Below are 18,577 nucleotides of genomic sequence, written 5' to 3' on the forward strand. Positions count from 1 at the left end.
ACTTATCTGCTGTTTTCCTATCGTTTACAGGGTGAAGATGGCTTCCCAGGTTTCAAGGGTGACCAGGGCCCCAAGGGTGACCGGGTAATCTGTCACAAACCTTATCATTTTAAAAGTTCAAACATGCAAATGACATTGTATACATGTACATGTATGTACCATAATGGTTGTGAAATAAGAAATAAGGATGTCTTGAGACAAAGACAATAGACTTACTTGTTAAGAAGTTATCTTGGTTGTCTCTGTCCATGGTGCTGAACGGTTTGATGGTATTGTTATATCCTGTTTCTGCAGGGCATTGGAGGTGAAATTGGACCACGTGGCCAAGAAGGACCTGAAGGCCCGAAGGTACATAGCTATGTGTTACACAGCAATGCTAAGATACATAATGTATTATATAAACTGGCTTTGGAATAGATGCTTGGTCAATAGAAATGACTTGATTATTGCAGCTGCAAACTCCCGCTGATTTCTAGTGACAGAGGGTTGAATCCTGTGATAACATTCATTCATTATTTTATAGAGCTGCGTATGTGACAATAGTGGTGATGTACAGTTGTAAATCTTAAGTTAATTTCTCTATAAAGATTAGACAAGTAGAGCACTTCACATACATTGTTTGTAGTGCAGCATCCATCCCTGTAGGTTGTCAAAAGATGTAGTTCCCAGAGTTGTAGAAAGACTTATTTGCTGTTGTTCCACCTCAGGGCCGTTCTGGAGCACCTGGTGACCCTGGACCTCCTGGTTCACCTGGTGAAAAGGTGAGAAACAGTCACTATCTGTGGTTTCTGCATCTGTATAAACATGAATACTAAGAAAAAAACATTTGATTTTGATGTTAAAGACTGTTCTGTGACCTTGAATTGTTACACATGTAACATATACACAGTTTTAAGTTGATGAAGTGTAATGATTATCTGTGTACACTTAATGACATGTTATCTGATGTTTAATGCTGCTGACAGCTTTACTGTCTAATGCTTCCTTTTAAGGTTCTTTGAGCAAAGATGCACTGATAACTTTGATCAAGCAAGAAGTGTCCATATCCCTAGAACCTCCAGCTAGCTGTGAGCATATTGTGCTTTTGTTTCATGCTAGACTATTCCTTCCATGTAACCATTTAATATACTTTGTCTCTCTTCAGGGTAAAATGGGTATCCCTGGCCTCCCTGGGTACCCTGGACGGATGGGACCGAAGGTATTTCTAACGGCTCTAGTGTCAACTGCTTTTCAGTAGAAAAAAAGCATATTGATTTTTTTCACACTTTCTGAGTTCGTTATGTAACATACAATATTTCTTCTCTCAACTTTCAATATGCCATGACCTTCAAGCTATGTAAGAGACAGTGACGTTACAGTACACTTAGGAAAAATTGTTAAGTTTAACATAAGATCATAAAAGACATTGACTGTACAGTATACATTTGCCGGGCAATTTTGTAATGTTACATGTAAGTCTAGGGATTGTATTTTTGTGACTTGTAAGGTTTTGGGGTTTCAATAACTTCGTTATGTGACATCAAATGACAAGTTTCTTTTAAGATGTTTCCTTTAAGTTATGTAGCTAGAAATGTTCTGACAAAGAATTATCGAGTACATGTAATTACCATAACATAGTTTGCTCATTGACACACCCCACACGACAATGACTTAGTTCAGACCCCATATATACCCTTCCTTTTTATCTGCACATTTATCTTTTGAAAACCTAGCTAACAAAATATTTCATGACAAAGCAAGCTGCTTGAAGAGGAAGTGTGAGTGACCATCTTTGTTTCATTTTGTAAACAAGATTGTAAAAACAAAAATGCAGTTTAGGTCTTTGGTAAATTTCCTAATTTCCTATTTTGTAAGGTCCTCACACTTCTTTGAGAAAAGCTGCTGTTTGCTTTGTCTTTGACAAAGAACAAACCTTACATGCTCTAAAAAAATGGCTGCATGAACACTTGATGGAAGTATGTGTCCATTGACTCTGAGGTTACAACCTGCTTGTCTGGTTATTACAGATTGGACAACAAAGGCTGTTAATTTCAGACCAATGGTGCACTCCTTCTGCAATTTGCTCTTGAATGAAATTTCGTTGAAATTTGTGCCATTTCGCCTCACATGCTGATGATTGTGTGCAGCTAATGGTAGGTTCCCCCCTTTTTTGCTCTATCCAATCACTTATAGGGATCCCGTGGTTTTGAGGGACCCAAAGGCAGACCTGGGGAACCAGGAAAGAGGGTAACACTCACTTTGTCCTCTGGTCTTTGAGCATTTGTGATCAAATTGTGTGTTGTTTTGTCAATCAGGGTTCTAGGGGATACACAGGGCGACCCGGACGACCCGGCCCGAGGGGAAAGAGGGTAATTGTTGCCTGCAGTGTGTCGTTGTCTTCTCGCTGATGCACACTCCTCTGCTTCCTGCTGCATGGTCCTCTCTCTCCTCTCACACTTCCTGAAAGCTGCAAGCCCTGCAAGAAAACAGGAATACTATGATCTTTTTTTGATTCAGAGTACAACTCCTGTTTGTATTCCATGGTGGAACCGATGGGTTTGCTGCTTTCAGTCCCTTATTCTGCACTCCTTCCTTCCCTTTCTGCCATTCACTTGATATTTGCACTCTTAATTTTTTATGAGATGTTGATAGCTGTAGGGATGCAGGTAATGTCTGCTCCCAGGAAATTTTATCAGTGTGCATGACTCGCTCTTATTTCATTCGCTCTTCACATCTTCCTTTCTTTTCATCTCATTGTCATGGTTTATTATGGCATGAAGTGGCATGTAATTTTTTTTATTTCTTTGTTTATTTTTTTCATATTTGTAAGGAATTGTTATAATGTACAGAAATGTTTTACAGATAACATGTTTATATGGCTTCATGGCAGTGTATGCGCTACTGCTTAATCATAGTCATGATGTAGTGTATTCTGCATGCTGTGAGGTCTGCATGTTGTAAGCTCAGTAATGTGTACATCTCTGCATAGAAAGGTAGCTCTTTAGGTCTTAAAGCTGTGCTGGCCCTACCTCGCTTAGAGCATGTGCTGCAATCTCTCAACTTGCTGTCATGCAACATCTACATGTATACTGCAAGAAAAAAATGGAAATGTGTGACGAAACACAAATTTACTCTCTGGCAAAACAAAAATTCTGTGTTTAACCAAGTTGATTCTTGGACGTTTTGCCGATGAAAGAAACAATGACCAGAACAACATATTTCCATTTCAAAAAAATCAATCTCGCTTCCCAAGCTGCTGCTCCTACTGCTACTGCCTTGGCTGCTGTCTAACCCTGCTCCCATAAGATGTACATGATTCTATAGACCCTTGGCTGTATGTTGGTTGCCTGGCCTCTTGCTGCTGTTGTATTGCTGCTCCTGGCTGTAGAGCTAATGAGTGTCCCATAATCACCAGCAACCCTTCCGTAAAAACGACCACTCCTGGGGCACACGGCACAACAGTGCCGTTTCAGTGCCTCTATTGGCCAACCTGGTTACAGAAAGACTCGTACATGTGTACCTGTATGGATTGGGTGGACCTGATTGAATATTTCAAGCCTTATCCTTATTCTATCAAAAAAAAAATTGATATTTTCATGCTTACATCAAAATGATGACATTTTCATGCCTTGGTTACATCAAAATGAAATGTTACATTGGTAGGGATATACTATTGAAGCCTGCTGTATGCCTTTTTGGAACATCATTGTAATATTTTGGTACCGCATATATGTTTCCTTTAAGGGGAACTAAAACATAAAAATAAATATTGGCCCAAGGCAATAAATTGTCACAAAATGGGTAGCAAAGGCTTCTTTGCTGGGGAAAAAATGTCTCTCTCTCTGTTGCTGTAACATGTAGAACCTCTGGGGTGCTGATATAGTAATGACTACTGGAATAATTTTCTATGATCATATTTAGGACTGTGAAGATACTGTTGTTACATTTGTGTATGTGTTTCCATGTACAACCACTTATTTCTTCCCCCAGTTTACTTAGGGATCTGATGTATGCTGGAATTCCTGACATTTCTGATTCCTATTTACTGAGTTTTTGTGTGGAATAACTCCAGGGTTCTACAGGCAAGCCTGGAGGACGTGGTCAGAGGGGCAAACGAGTATGTACAACTTCACGATATACATGTACATTGTTTACAAACACAGAATGGTTTTTCTTCACCTCCTTCTTGTTGTGTATTCAGACTCCTTTAAAGTAACATTGTTTACATGTATGTCACTTATATCTTGATAAGTCTGAATTAGTGATACTTTTTTCCTTGGATTGAATTTTATGGTGAATTGGTACATGAATATAACCTATTGGTCTCAGTTTGCGTGGTGTAAGTCCCACTGCTTCCCGTTATTTGCTCCTATCCACCTACCTACCCCCAACCCCACCTACACACATCACCACCAGTATGCTTTCAGATGCTAATCCCTCACCATAGATAAGTCACTTTAGACGACTTACTGTATGTTGGACATGTACTTTTTATTCATGGAACTGCCTTACTGCCTAACGTCACCGTAGTTGGATACTAGGATGTGACGTATATGTAATGTAGCTTGACGTAGTTGTGAATTTACTGTGCAAAACTATCAGCTTTTCAAAAAACAGAAACAGACACTTTTTTACCATGTTACCTCTGAAATTGTGTATAGTAATAGTGGTATATTATGATAGAGCACAGATAAAAGGTTGATCTGAGTCTTGGTTTATGATTGTCACATATCAAACATTATCTTTCTACTTCATATTTGGTCACTAAGAGACTTGAGCTGACACCATTCTTTTAGAATCTGAGGTGTACCAAATTTATTTGACTTACATGTACTTCTGCAAAGCTGCAAAGTTTGCTTAGATTTATTCAAATATCCTTAGAAACTTAAGACATTTGTACTGGTAATTTAAAGTCTTACCTGTGCCATAGATGACATACCAGAGACGATAGTATCTAGTACATGTACTGCTTGACCTGACTGCTTCCCTTGTCTGCTGTTGACTCACTTGTCCTCTGTGTCCCTATCCCCCACCTAATAGGGAGAGACAGGAAGTCGTGGGTCTCCAGGACCATCTGGGCCAATTGGAATAAAGGTAGAGTTTCGTGTGTGTCCTGTGTGGGTTGGCAGTTTGGTTTGAAATGTCATTTTCTTCCAGGGAGAGAGAGGTGCAAGGGGAGCACCAGGTCCAACTGGAGGTCCCGGAATTAAGGTAGAATGGGCCCCAGAATAAGCATTCTATGTTACCGGTACATGAAAGGACTGTCCTGATGTCACTGTGCTTGTTCTGGGGCCTGTTGGTGATGCTCTGATAAAAGAGAAAAGTACTGGATTTCTCTGGATTTACGTGTTACATGACTGTATAAATGTATAAATGAAGCATGTGTAAATGCTGATTCTTGGGATAAGAATGAAACAAGTGTAGACCATATGGACACATGTTAACTTTGTACGGTAATTTATGGTCAATGTAACTTGATTTTCACTTATATGTCTGTCCAATGTTACATGTACTCTCCTTGCCAAATACAAATCATGTGTCTTACACTTTAAAATTATACCTCATATGACTTGATTGTTCAAGCATGAGAAGCTTCAACAAAGGATAATGCTATCCTGACGTAAAAAAAAATGCATATTGCAGAAAGAAGCATGGGTGTAACAAAAGTGTATCCTCATCTGACTTGTATTTGTGAAGGAGACTGTCACACCTTTCCTTTTTCAGAGTCACAGGCAAGCAACAGTCCTGCTTCTTGGATGCTGTTGAGATGCTCCTTCTGCAAAGATGTGTCCTGTCTTGCCTGCAAAAACATAATACAGAAACATAACATAATATACTTATTTATGTATAGAATGTACACTGTAACTCAAGCACTATTGGTGTGGTCATCTTGAGAGTTATATAGATGTAATACATGTATATACTTCATTTACCCCTTCTATGTAGGGTGATCCTGGTGAGAACGGACCAGCTGGTGGACCAGGAGAGAGGGTAAGGGTCCATACATGTAACACACTCCTGATTAGGTTATAGTGAAGCTTGATGTTGAAGGATCTTTTATATGTATAGTGAACTATGAAATTCATTGCTGATACAGGATAAGAAAATGTAATGAGGCTGCTGTCAAAGTACCTTTATCAACTTAATATATATTTGGTCTAGACTGTCAGATACTTGATAGGTGACACTGCAGTTTTGAACACTGATCCTTTTTTTCCTGCACACAGGGACCACCAGGACCTCAGGGACCCCCTGGATTCCCAGGACCAAAGGGACCACTTGTAAGTTTAACACAGAACAGAAGTTTAGCTATAGCTTTGGATCACCCTGTGGAAAATTATGGTCTTCATCTCAGCCAGTTATCTTAGGATACTTTACTGTTCGTAAAATGTTACTATTCTGTTGTAATGTATGTTTAATTCAGTACAGTTATGTTCTGATTGTCACTGAATACTACCTACAGTCCTTTGGTGTTAACTCAAACTTCTAATTTGTCTTAGGGACCATCAGGAAAGGACGGAATCCCAGGGCATCCAGGACCACGGGGAGAATCTGTAAGACTTCCAGTTTTCCTTTTCAAACCCCGTATAAATACTTTTAGTACCAATTGCCAATTTCTGTATGAAATATACATAAATGTGATGTTATGAATAGGGTAACAATAATTATTGCTTTTACACTTGCTGTTTCAAAGTGTTAAAAAACAAAAAGTCAGAAGCATTATGTGAATATAATTGGTGTGTGCAAGAAATCAAACAAGAAGATGTCCGTGGTACTGAAACAGCTGCTGTTAGTGTGTCCTTGCTCCAGTATATATGTAAAATGTTTGTGTACCTTTCTCCTTTCTCTGTAGGGCTTCCAAGGAAAGACTGGTCCTCCTGGCCCTGCTGGTGTGATTGGGCCGCCTGTAAGTATGAGAAAGTGTTGAGGATTGAACTAAGGTTATGGTAATATATGATCAGCACAAGCAAATGTCTATGCTACATAGTCATTAAAGAATTGTTGTGCTTGAAGACAATGGAAAGATATTCTTGCCAATGATTTTATTTCTTTGTGTTTTGAGCAAATAAATTAGCGATGTACCAGACTGTTTTATTCGGCAAATTGTTGATGAAGTGATGTTTAAAATGGTTATTACTTGTTATATATATATTCTATTGTAACAGCAATGTATCACTGTATGTGTATCATTTTGATATTGGCTGTATATATCATGTAGTTGCTTTCAATTCTGAATGCTAACACAAGAGCTTCTGTTGATCTTGCAGATAACCTCCAGACAGTAACCCTTCAGTTTTGCATTCCCTTACGGTGACACAGAAGTTTGCTAATCAGGGTCTAATGCATGTATCCCTGAAGAACCCCAACTCTGTTCTATGTTGCAACTTATTTCACAAGCTGCTATTGCTGTAGTCTAGAGATCTTGCAAAATTTGTATCGGTACACCATTCTTTATACTTGCACAAAAGCTCAACAAAGTAGGATCGAAACTTATGGTTCATAGCCTGTAGTTTGCAAAGCATGCACTGCACAGTTATGTTTTATTGACAGGACCAAAAAGCTGGCCTTGCGATTCGCTGACTATAACATGGCTGATCTGACAATGCTCACTACAGTATACCACATGCCACAAACCTTAGACTGCTTTCCCCTTTATCCCAAATAAATGTCACTGCACGTAACGTAACCAACAACAACCACTGTTTAGTATTGAAAAAGACAACTATCCAATGGACTTATGACAGTCATGTACTACCAAGGACAGGACAGGACAGTACCAACGTCTAGACGTGGACGTAGTAGTGCTTGATTGGTTGAACTCTTGTGTCACTGTGTGTGTCCCGTAGGGTGGCACAGGAGATACGGGTGCTGCTGGTGAGAGAGGCTTTCCTGGTCCCCAGGGACGGCCGGGAGAGCCCGGTCTGCCTGGACCGAGTGGGAAGGATGGCGGCAAGGTAACAATCGACCGTGTGTGGGTGCAACAGGAATGACTGATAACGCTTGGCTTAACAAACAGGTACGACGGAAGGCCGCAGACCGCCAGGACGGGGGTGTAAGAGAGTGTCAGGTGCTCAGGTAATAAGATACATGTTGTGGGTACCTCACAGGGCGGTCAAGGTGACGTTGGAGCGGCAGGAAACCGTGGTTTCCCTGGACCTCAGGGTAGACCAGGTGAACAGGGATTACCTGGAGCTGAGGGCAAGGACGGAGAAAGGGTATGTTTGATGGAGCTTATAGGTGCCCAAAATGTTAACTACATAGTACATACAGACTGTATTGTGTAGCCACACACATCTCCAGTCCACCTAGTTTCTGTGGTATTTAGTGTGGTGGATTTGGACTCGATAAGATAAATTAGAATCACATTTTATTGTAATTCGTCCAAAAGCTAGTGAGTTTTGTCTTTTCTTTATGAATGACTCTCTTCAGGATTTGTCACTGAGGCTGGTAAAATTTGATGTCTGTCTTGCTCAGGGAAATGATTAGTTCCTTATTTGGGGTTAAAGGTTTAACAGGAATCCTAACATTGACTTTGCTGACGGCGCTGTATGTTTAACAGGGATGAGTGAAACTGTTTGTACATCAGTGTTGTCAGTGTCTGTGTTACGAAAATTAACAACATGTCAGTTAATGCTGTTAGTACATGTAATGTTAGTTGTTTGATGTCACAAAGAGGGGATGTAAAATTGGCTACAGCCCTCAAAATAGAGGATAATCAAAAGGCAGGTTGCTAAACATATTTGATGATATGCGTATGACAGCTAACAACAATGTTAAAAATTATATAGAACAGAAATAAACAATATATTTTGGTTCACAGACTGAATTTATGTAGTTGTCCAAGCTTACAAAATCCCATGCACATTGTAATTAGTGCCAAAAAGTTTGATTGATTTTTACAAAATAGTTATGTGTGTTACTAGTTTGTCTCAGTCATGTTCAGGATGCTTTTATGATTAAATTTGTATGATTTGGCTGTTACAAAATTGTATTAGTTCATCAAAATTTTCATTAAGCAAACAGAAACAAATTGTATGTTTGATGGTGGCCCATTATGGCTGCTGAGAACTGACCCAGTAGCTGTGCTAACTTGATGTGACCACAGGGACCCCCTGGTCTGCCTGGAGAGTCTGGTAAGGTGGGCCCACCTGGACTGGCTGGCTTCCCTGGACCACGTGGATTGAGAGGACCACCTGTAAGTATGGCTTTAGTACTTATATATATGATACATTGGTTTCAATGCATTATTATTATTAATTAGGCATGCTAAATACATTTTGGATAAGGTACTGTATTCTTATAAGGAACAAACACCAAAGTTATGTAGGCTTTGTGTGTAAAATGGCAAAGGTATGCATAAAATGCTCAATCAAAATCTTTAAGTCGTTCAAATGCATTGTAAACGTTTCGCATTGCAAAATGAGATAGAAGTGAATACACCACTTACATGTATATTCTTGCTCTGTCTGTAGGGAACCCCTGGTACTAAGGGTGATCCTGGACCCAGAGGAGAGGGTGGACCTGATGTAAGTAGCATTTTCAGAATAGCTCTTATTAAAAATCACTTTTGTGAACATTAACATATAAGACAGTCACACTTGTGGCTGTTAAGCTTGCAATGTTCTTTGGTGAACCTCATGCCAACTGGTCTTGTCTTTAGTGTAAAATTTGGAATCTATGATATTACCAGCATACATTGACTGTCAAATATGTATATGTGGGGAAAAGAATGAGACGAGGCCAAGCAATAACCTGGAGGAGAACAGTCGATCTGGACCTTGTTTGCGGATGGGAGGGGGCGCAACAAACCAAAAACTGTGGAAGAAAATGACAGCCCTCCTCAGTGCTAAGCACTGATATGCAGTGAAGAAGAAGAAGACAGTTATATTATAGTGTGTATGTCCTGATGCTTGAAATCACCAAACCCATTTCTTTTGCAGGGCTCGCCCGGCCCAAGAGGAGAACCTGGCCCAGTTGGCCCCATCGGTGTGCCCGGCCGTCCCGGTCAGCCCGGACCCCCCGGCCCCGCCGGTGAGAAGGGAGAGCAGGGAGAGGAGGGCATCATGGGAGGACCTGGGAGAGATGGACTGCCCGGCTCACAGGGTCTGCCTGGAGGACCTGGACCAGCTGGACCCCCCGGAGAGCCTGGGGACAAGGTGGGTGCCTCAGCATGGGAGACATGTTTGGCAAAGTTTCTCAAAGTGACCACATAATTTTTCAACCATGAATAATTATCGAGCATCAGATACATTGCACATGGCTCAAGAAGCCTTTTGATTGAGGATGAGCTGGCAGGATAGCCAATGAGTTTTTCAGTGCAGCATACTGTTGTGAAGGGGTTATTAAGTGGTGTTGCAGTTTCTGCCATAGGTAAGAATGAAGATGATAATCTAGGGGTCTATTTTTTGTCTATAGTCTCTTCTACACCCAAATTGTGTGGAAATTGTTGAAAGATAGGTAACGTTATCTGGCCTTGAGAATTGTCTCACACATAATTTTGACTGTTGACAGGGTGACATGGGTATCCAAGGTGGAAGAGGAAACAAGGGAGCCCGAGGTGACCCAGGTCCCAGCGGCCCGCCCGGCCCCCCTGGACCCATCGGCAGACCAGGACCTGCAGTAAGTTATCTCAATACCCTGTCCAGTCATTCCAGGATATATACTGCAGCTACAACTAGTTTGTCAGTGTTCCTTATAGTCTGTATGAAGATTATACTCTCTTGGTCATATCTGTAATTTCAGATACAATATGAAAGGAAAAGCAAACAATCTATGATAAAGACACAACAAACTTAAACTTCTTTAACTTTGTAATTGAAAAAATGCAATTTTTGTAAAGTATCCCAAGAAGCAGCAAATGGTTGTTTTCCTATTCAGAAGATGATTGATCAATGCAGCTACAACAATTGCTTACAACAATGTACATAGAAGTCTAAATATCATTGTACGACTAGTATAAGGAGAGCTGTTCACATACTCCATACTGTAACATATGCTGTAATTGTGATTGTGTTCATCTCACCAGGGTAACGATGGAGAGCCCGGACCCAGAGGCATCCAAGGTAACTTTGGACAGAAGGGTGACGACGGTCCTCGTGGTTTCCCCGGACCACCCGGTCCCATCGGTCTGCAGGGCATGCCTGGTCCCCCGGGTATCAAGGGCGACCAAGGAGATCCCGGTCCTCTGGTGGGTCTCATCCTCTTCTGTCATTTGATGTTCACATCTGTAGTCTTCATACTGTACATAGGGAAAAATGGTATCTTTTCAAATTTTACAGTTATCAATTAGTAGATGTATACAATGTTGTTAAGTGTCATGCTTTCATTTATGTAAGGAGACTTGTATTGTTTCAGAGCATGAATATTCTGATAGAGGTCTTACACAATGTGTCTTTCTCATTCTTAAACATCTGACAATCTTGTTCTTTAAACTCCCAACAGGGCCCGCCTGGTCCAGAAGGTCCAAGAGGAAACCCAGGCCCATCTGGTGCTGATGTAAGTGTGCAAATGCTTGTCTTCATTTAATCATTATCAACACAGAACACCTATGTGTTTCAAGCCATTCCTATAGGTACATGATTCTTGTCAGAAATAGAAGTAATCCAACTTAAAAAACAGTCAAACTTCCTGTAAATTTTCTCTGTCATTTTGTATATGTACGACAGTTACTAATATGAGTAGACTATTAAGAAATAGTGATTGTGACAATGAGATTCTAAATTTTTCCTGTCTTCTCCTGACTTCCCAGGGTCCCCAAGGCCCGCCTGGAAAGCGTGGACAACCCGGCCGACCTGGAGAGAAGGGAGAACCTGGTGACCCCGGCCAGCCTGGTCTGCCTGGTGATGCTGGTGGTCCTGTGAGTTAAGACTACTTTACAACCATATTCTGATAAAGAAAGTACAAAAAAGATGATTGTTTGAGTCTGCAAAGACAGTACTAACCAATTTTACAACATGTACAATGTACATGTACATGATCTGAATATGATGCGGGTCTATGGGATAGATGCTGCACAGTGCTACCAACATCCTTCAAGATGGAAGGATGCCTATACAGTACTACTACTACTACTATAGGATAAGTTCATACCTTCCTGGAGAGATCTTTTCTGAGCTTTCGTGTTTTCCTGTACAGGGAGCCAAGGGAGACCCTGGCCCTAAGGGTGAGGATGGTTCGTCTGGCATGCCTGGTCCTCCCGGCAAACCTGGACCCAGAGGAGAGGACGGCCCCAAGGGAGATCCTGTAAGCAAAACTTCTGCTTGTCTATCAAATATTTTTTGTTTTCAAATGGATTTTTTCTAAATCTTCATATACATTCTATAAGATTCTGGTTGAAAAATAGCTCATGCTCAGGTGTCCTTGCTCAGTTTTTGAGAAGCTCTTAATATTTTTGGCTAGCATCGTGCCATAGCACAGTGGCCTAGTAATAGCCTTGGGCAGAGATGGCTCGTAGCATTATGTAAGATAGCTTTAGTGATCGATTTTCAAATTATGTTATGATTTTTTCCCTCACAGTCACAACATTATTGTAACATTATGTTTCTTTGTTCCCTAGGGTCCTATTGGTGCACCTGGTGACCCTGGTCCTGTTGGAATCCCCGGACCCCCTGTAAGTACAGACTGGACTATTAATTCATTCTTCTACACAGAGAAGCTACAACATGTACATGTACATCTCACTGGCCTTAATGTTTTAAGTTACATATACTTGAGTGATGCAGTATCATTTGCTATGTTGTATGAAGCAGGCCAAGCACTGTAAAGGATGCAAAGAATATAAAGGGAGCAGAATATGGTTCAAAGAGCACATATTGTTACTGACACTGTCAGTGCAACAATCTTAAGGTGTGAAATGTTAAAGGTTGCCTTGATACTAATTGATGTTTACCTTGATACTATCATTTCCTGTCATCATAAAGAATTGGGCTTTGAGAAATTCCTGTGTCCCTTTCAGGGTCAAGACGGAGAGTCTGGAGTGAAGGGTGAGCGGGGAGAGCGTGGACAGCAGGGCCGTCCTGGTCCGTCTGGAGAACAGGGTCCGCCCGGTCCCCCCGGGAAGCAGGGTGTCCCCGGTCTGCCTGGTCTGGAGGGGCCTGCTGGGATATCTGGAGACAAGGGTGACAGCGGTGAGACAGGACCCCCAGGACAGGCTGGACCAGTCGGGCCTCCGGTAGGTCATTCTGATGGTCATCTACGCTTTTTTTAAAGCATATTCCCATTGATATATGTACTACCTGTAGTAGTGTGCTCAATATTGAATGGACAACAAAGAGAATACATGTATGTTTCAGTGTCTTAGTAAGGAATTATGTAAATGCTAGACATTTCCCTGATGTGGACAAGAAAAATGTTTATTCTTGCTTCTGTGACCAAATTGTTTCTGTGAGGATTTTACCTATACATGTAAATGTATGAAGACCTCATTACCTTGATAGTACCAGCATTGCACTCAGTTTCTTGTCTGACTCTGGGACTGGTTTACACGCGAGCCCCACATTGATTTCTCCTGTTTGTTTAACATTTCTGTCTTCTTCTCCCAGGGTCCTCCTGGTAAGTCTGGACCGGAAGGCCTCCGCGGCATCCCTGGACCTCCTGTAAGTAAATATAATCCTTCAAACTTTTTAAAACTATGGGGTAGTGCTTAACCTAAAATGTTGGGAAAAACATTTAGTACGTAACAACAGGACACAACATGCAACAAGTATATTCAACTAGCATAGCAGTATATCTAAATACATGTAGTATATAAAGCTACCCCTGAATTTAAATGCAATGCTATGATTCACAACTATACCTATAATGTACATGTACATACTCCACTCAGGTCAGCTTGGTAATCTGTTGGATGCATTGTGTTGTGTGGCCATGTGGATGTGTAAAGTGTGTCCCAGTTATGGAAACCTCTCTTTTGTCCTGTTCCAGGGCCAACAAGGACCCCCTGGACCGTCTGGCGACCCTGGCCCTCCCGGCATCCCCGGATCACGAGGTATCTCTGGACTGAAGGGAGACCCTGGACCTAAGGGAGAGAAGGTCAGACTTCTGTGAGACTGTTGGAATACGTCTTATTAGAGCTGTTATTGGGTACAGTTCTGTAGAACATGTTATTGACTCAGACCTTGATGTTCACAGGGCCACCCTGGACTGATCGGTCTGACCGGTCCGATCGGACCCCCAGGAGAGAAGGGAGAGAGAGGCCTGCCTGGTCTGGACGGACCCATTGGACCTAAGGGAGATTCCGTGAGTAAAAAAATGTTCCCAGAGTGTCTCATTGTGGACTTTTGTTGTGTTGTGGCATACTGCTTTTGTGCACGTACAACCAATGACTTGGAGCCTTTCAATTGCATTAATGTCTAGTGAAACTTGTCTGCTTTCAATGTACGTACATTAATGTGTATTGTTGAGATTGTGTGGCCAGCAGCTTTCTGGCAATGGTTGGCAACTTTGTCACAGTAAAGACAGTAATTTATGAAGCTTGTTTGAGTTAATGTTATGGCTTATGTTAATTGTGACGTAACACACAGTGCATTATGATCACATGCCTTATGTTTGATTTTACCAGCTGAGGCCAGCAGAAACTGATGCAGCTTTGTTCAGCTGATTACCTGCCTAACGTCATGCTTGAGTTCCACATTTTACACAAATGGCACATCACATCCTTCAAACATGGTTCCCTCAACTTTTATTTCCTCTTCATTTCTCTCATGGACTTCTTTGAGTATATTGGACTGAAAATTCTTGTCCCTAAATCTGAGTAATGCTAGCTATCAAATTTTGGAAGTTTCCCTCTTTAATGTCCAACTACATGGTCTATTACCTGTAGGCCTTCATTTGCTTTAAATAATTGACAAGATACATGTGTGATCATTTGTAATCTCTACTGAAAACTCTACAAAATGACCCTATTTGTAAAAACACCACCATTCCCACAAAAGTGTTCATTGCTGCTTCTGTAAATTGCTTTGCTACTGAAGCTTTTAAGTCTGACTACCTATTGGTCATAGAAACGTAAAAACTACTCAGACACTAAACCTTTAGCCTTGTGTCTAGACTCCAAACCTATTTTAGCTCCTGAAACTTTATCCTCTCCACTACTTGGTGAGAGGATAAAGATTCGGGAGCTAAAACAGGTTTGGTAACCAGGCTACTAAACCTTCGTCTGTACCTTTGTTCCTGTCCTCCTCAACCTTTACTTCTCCACACTTTAGGGAAGGACTGGTCCCGTCGGCTCTCCTGGAGACTTTGGACTCCCAGGTCAACCCGTGAGTATGCCCGCCCGTGTTTAATGCTTCTGGTCTTTATTTCCTCCCGTTCCATACAGGGAAACGACGGCCCTCGTGGAGGGCCAGGAGAACAGGGAACGACCGGCCTGCCTGTAAGTAACGGAAAACAATCTCAATCAGTCTGCTGGGGACGGTTTGTAGTTTGGGATGGAAATCCAAGAAGCTGCTCATGGAAAGGAAATCTTGAGACTTCAGATTTGAGATCTTAGTCAAGATTATGTATGATTAAAAAGTTCTTTAGAAGCTGAAAGGGAGCAATATTTAAATCATCGGGATCTCATTAAAATTGTCCAGACGGAGACATAGGCACATTCTTGTTAGTTTTGGGACAGGCATGTCTTATGCTTCCGGTCTTATTTTGGCTTGGCCATCAAAGCATCAACAGTACATGCATGAAAACAATGGAAATAATGTTGGTGACAATAAATTGTTGAATTTTGCAGGCATGGATAAAAAAGATGAGGAGTGCTGCATAGTTGTTTTGTGTAAATTCAGAAACGTAATAAAGGTTTCCCAGGTAGCTTTGTAGGATAACGTCAGTTAGATGTAACTATAGTGCAATATAGTCATGTATGTAGAATTCAATAGTGTCATATCTCTTAGTGTGGTTAACATGTGAGTATATTAAGATGGAGTGTGGCCTGACGTCTGTTGTAGTTCTTAGGATTTAGTATATGTGCATCTCACCTGTAGTTACTACATGTATTCCCCTTCATGTTTATACATTTCCTATTCTGACATGATCTGTGTGATTTCTTTCTCTAAAATTAGACAACAACAGGACAATAACTGTAGTTATACTGTACATTTACCTCTGTGTGTTCTACCAGACTGACCTTGGAATCTGACTTTGACTGCATCTGTTGAAATGTTTTTCTGTCTATAGTGTTTAATGATGACTGTTTTTGATGTTAACATCTAACATTAGACTTACACCTCTTTGAGCTAAATAGGAGATAGTAGTACTGTCTAGAACCTTCCCTAACCCATCTATAATGTAGGAATATTTTGTTGTAACAAATGCTTGAATACCTGTTCAACATTCTAAAACTGTACTACTCAGTTGATCTCTCTATAATTATACTTACATGTACCTATCCTTGTTGACAATTCTCTTTGACAAACTGTCTATGGTCCACCCCTTGTGCTTACTAAAGCCCCCATATCAACTAAAAAATCTAAATTGTACAAAATGTAACTTACATTGTACAAATAAGAAATCCGTTTAATTTGTCATCTAACTGAGGCCACACATCAAAAATGATATTGCTTCTTGGAAACAAGCACCCAAGAAAAGTATGATGCGAAAATGTGCCTATTGGCAGGGCACTCTTCAGGGAGCTACCATCTCATGCTTGTTGGAAAAGTTTAATATGTACACAATGTATATTCTGCCCATGACCCGTTGCACATCAAACCTTGTATTTTTCCCCTCTTCCTCGATTTTCATTTTAAAAATAAACAAACAAACATTTTTTTTGGCAAGAAATGATATTAGAAATTCGTAAATACAATGTTTGTGCAACAGCCACACAGAATCAGCCAAGCTGTAAACACAAGGGATGGTAGCCTGCTTTTCAGTGTCTTAACATGTTTGTTATTAACCATCAGGGAGGTCGCGGAGTCAAGGGATCAAAGGGATATATGGTATGTTTGTACACACACGCATGGATGAGTTGTTGATTCTTTGTTGTATGTAGGGACCTGGTGGACCAAAGGGCGAGAAGGGATCGCTGGTATGTGGTACTTTCTGTTCCTGCCAAACCTTTTACAATTTGATAAAAACTGGAGCACAACAAACCAAACCACTTCTGACTGTGACCAGGCATTGCCACATGACCAGTTGTCTTTATACACCATTCATGTACTGATGACTTTCTGTATAATGAACCTCTCTCTCTTTTTCATCGACGTTTTTGCATCAATTTATGATGTCAAACTGCAAGAGGATGACTACATTGAACAATCTTTAATTGCATGGCACAAATAAGGATAGTCTATGGGACAAAACTGACTTCTGTGCTGTAAGAAAATGCATTGACAGTAAGAAAATATTAAAGCATCACTTTTGATAGGACTGGTTAATGATACAACTGTTTACAGCCAAACCACTAAATAATGTACATAAATATTAATTTATATAAATAGAGACATTGAAATATGATTGATACAAATAGAGAGTTTTATTGATAAAAACTAATGACTTCTTCACACACTGTTTCCTTAGCACTTTTTCTTCACACATAACTTTTGTTGTGCATTTTATGAGTGTTAACGACAACATTTACCTCATGTAGGGACCAGCAGGACCTAAGGGAGAAGTTGGAGCACCAGGACCACCTGGACCTCCTGTAAGTTATTATTTCAAGTTAATAGTAAACCTTACCTGGCTATGGATGGCATTACTTGTACATTGTATGTAATAATCATATTAAAGGTGTATAATATGATGTTAAGAGTCAGAAAGCAATCAGATTTTAAATCTTTACCAGTCAGACAATTACATCATGTCCTGATGCCAGTACAGAGCATTGTTAAAAATAGTCTTGGTTTGTCCAAGTTGTGGACCAATGGTTCAGCACCAAGGACAGTCTATTTTCGTCTTATCAACCCTTGATTCTAACATGTTTGTTTGCTGCTCCTCTGTTTCAGGGCCCACCAGGAGGAGAGAGAACAGTGAGTAGAAAATTTTGTATTTTGCTGACATTTTATTGCAATTACATGTACAAATGTAGTAGAAGAATTCTTGGATAGTAAGCTAAAGAATTTGGCATGATGTACATTTTTTGTAATTAGGGACTGCTTGTGTTCAACCTGAAATAAACAATATATTCCCACTCCTCTCTGCAGCCACTACCTCTGAACATCCAGAAGAAGACCAAGAGAGACGTGTCGGATGACTTTGAAGGCTACCAGGCCGTGGAGGGAGACGGCATCAGCTTCCTGGACTATGAGGCCGGAATGGAGGAGATCTTCGGTTCGCTCAACTCCCTCAAGATCGAGATCGAGCAGATGAAGGCACCACTAGGCACACGGGACAACCCAGCCAGAACATGCAAAGACTTGTACATGTGTCACAAGACCTTCCCAGACGGTCAGTTTAGAGAAGTTGCCAGTTTTCATTGGAAACTTTCATGTATTGTCATCATGCTGTGAACATGATTTGTTGAGTTGTACAGTTTCATCTTGAAATGATTTTGCTCAGTGGTATGTTGCAGTATAGTTGTTTTTTGGCACATGTATATAGTGGTATATACCAGTATCAAGGATTGCGTTGCACAGTCACAAGGGCATGCAGAGGGGGGCCACCTTCCCAG

At 40.8% G+C, this 18,577-nt stretch overlaps 1 protein-coding gene and 1 long non-coding RNA gene across 5 annotated transcripts in view; one reads left to right on the forward strand and one right to left on the reverse strand.

Annotated features, from left to right (window-relative positions):
* The window catches only part of LOC109484488 (collagen alpha-1(XI) chain-like), a 74,359-nt gene that overhangs the window by 51,874 nt on the left and 3,908 nt on the right, over window positions 1-18,577 (forward strand). Inside the window, exons 24-53 of one of the 4 annotated variants that reach the window (XM_019787767.1) lie at window positions 31-84; window positions 295-348; window positions 708-761; window positions 1,145-1,198; window positions 2,295-2,348; window positions 4,052-4,096; window positions 5,020-5,073; window positions 5,926-5,970; window positions 6,207-6,260; window positions 6,480-6,533; window positions 6,833-6,886; window positions 8,088-8,195; window positions 9,086-9,175; window positions 9,453-9,506; window positions 9,921-10,136; window positions 10,492-10,599; window positions 11,006-11,167; window positions 11,422-11,475; window positions 11,729-11,836; window positions 12,115-12,222; window positions 12,536-12,589; window positions 12,935-13,150; window positions 13,521-13,574; window positions 13,903-14,010; window positions 14,110-14,217; window positions 15,299-15,352; window positions 16,872-16,907; window positions 17,558-17,611; window positions 17,913-17,936; window positions 18,111-18,354. In XM_019787767.1, the coding sequence (XP_019643326.1) occupies window positions 31-84; window positions 295-348; window positions 708-761; window positions 1,145-1,198; window positions 2,295-2,348; window positions 4,052-4,096; window positions 5,020-5,073; window positions 5,926-5,970; window positions 6,207-6,260; window positions 6,480-6,533; window positions 6,833-6,886; window positions 8,088-8,195; window positions 9,086-9,175; window positions 9,453-9,506; window positions 9,921-10,136; window positions 10,492-10,599; window positions 11,006-11,167; window positions 11,422-11,475; window positions 11,729-11,836; window positions 12,115-12,222; window positions 12,536-12,589; window positions 12,935-13,150; window positions 13,521-13,574; window positions 13,903-14,010; window positions 14,110-14,217; window positions 15,299-15,352; window positions 16,872-16,907; window positions 17,558-17,611; window positions 17,913-17,936; window positions 18,111-18,354 (2,536 nt within the window). Of the gene's footprint in view, window positions 1-30; window positions 85-294; window positions 349-707; window positions 762-1,144; window positions 1,199-2,172; window positions 2,227-2,294; window positions 2,349-4,051; window positions 4,097-5,019; window positions 5,074-5,925; window positions 5,971-6,206; window positions 6,261-6,479; window positions 6,534-6,832; window positions 6,887-8,087; window positions 8,196-9,085; window positions 9,176-9,452; window positions 9,507-9,920; window positions 10,137-10,491; window positions 10,600-11,005; window positions 11,168-11,421; window positions 11,476-11,728; window positions 11,837-12,114; window positions 12,223-12,535; window positions 12,590-12,934; window positions 13,151-13,520; window positions 13,575-13,902; window positions 14,011-14,109; window positions 14,218-15,298; window positions 15,353-16,871; window positions 16,908-16,960; window positions 16,997-17,557; window positions 17,612-17,912; window positions 17,937-18,110; window positions 18,355-18,577 lie in introns of all 4 variants that reach the window. The other 3 variants (XM_019787765.1, XM_019787766.1, XM_019787768.1) reach the window with 3 other exon arrangements.
* On the reverse strand, window positions 2,356-6,886 carry LOC109484491. Its single transcript, XR_002141074.1, has 5 exons — window positions 6,814-6,886; window positions 5,690-5,779; window positions 4,899-5,012; window positions 3,009-3,068; window positions 2,356-2,455 (listed from the first exon to the last, which is right to left on the reverse strand). It is a non-coding gene; the product is annotated as an uncharacterized LOC109484491 (long non-coding RNA).

The sequence above is a fragment of the Branchiostoma belcheri genome, unplaced genomic scaffold, assembly GCF_001625305.1.
Source record: "Branchiostoma belcheri isolate BF01 breed outbred unplaced genomic scaffold, Haploidv18h27 scaffold7, whole genome shotgun sequence".
NCBI lineage: Eukaryota > Metazoa > Chordata > Leptocardii > Amphioxiformes > Branchiostomatidae > Branchiostoma > Branchiostoma belcheri.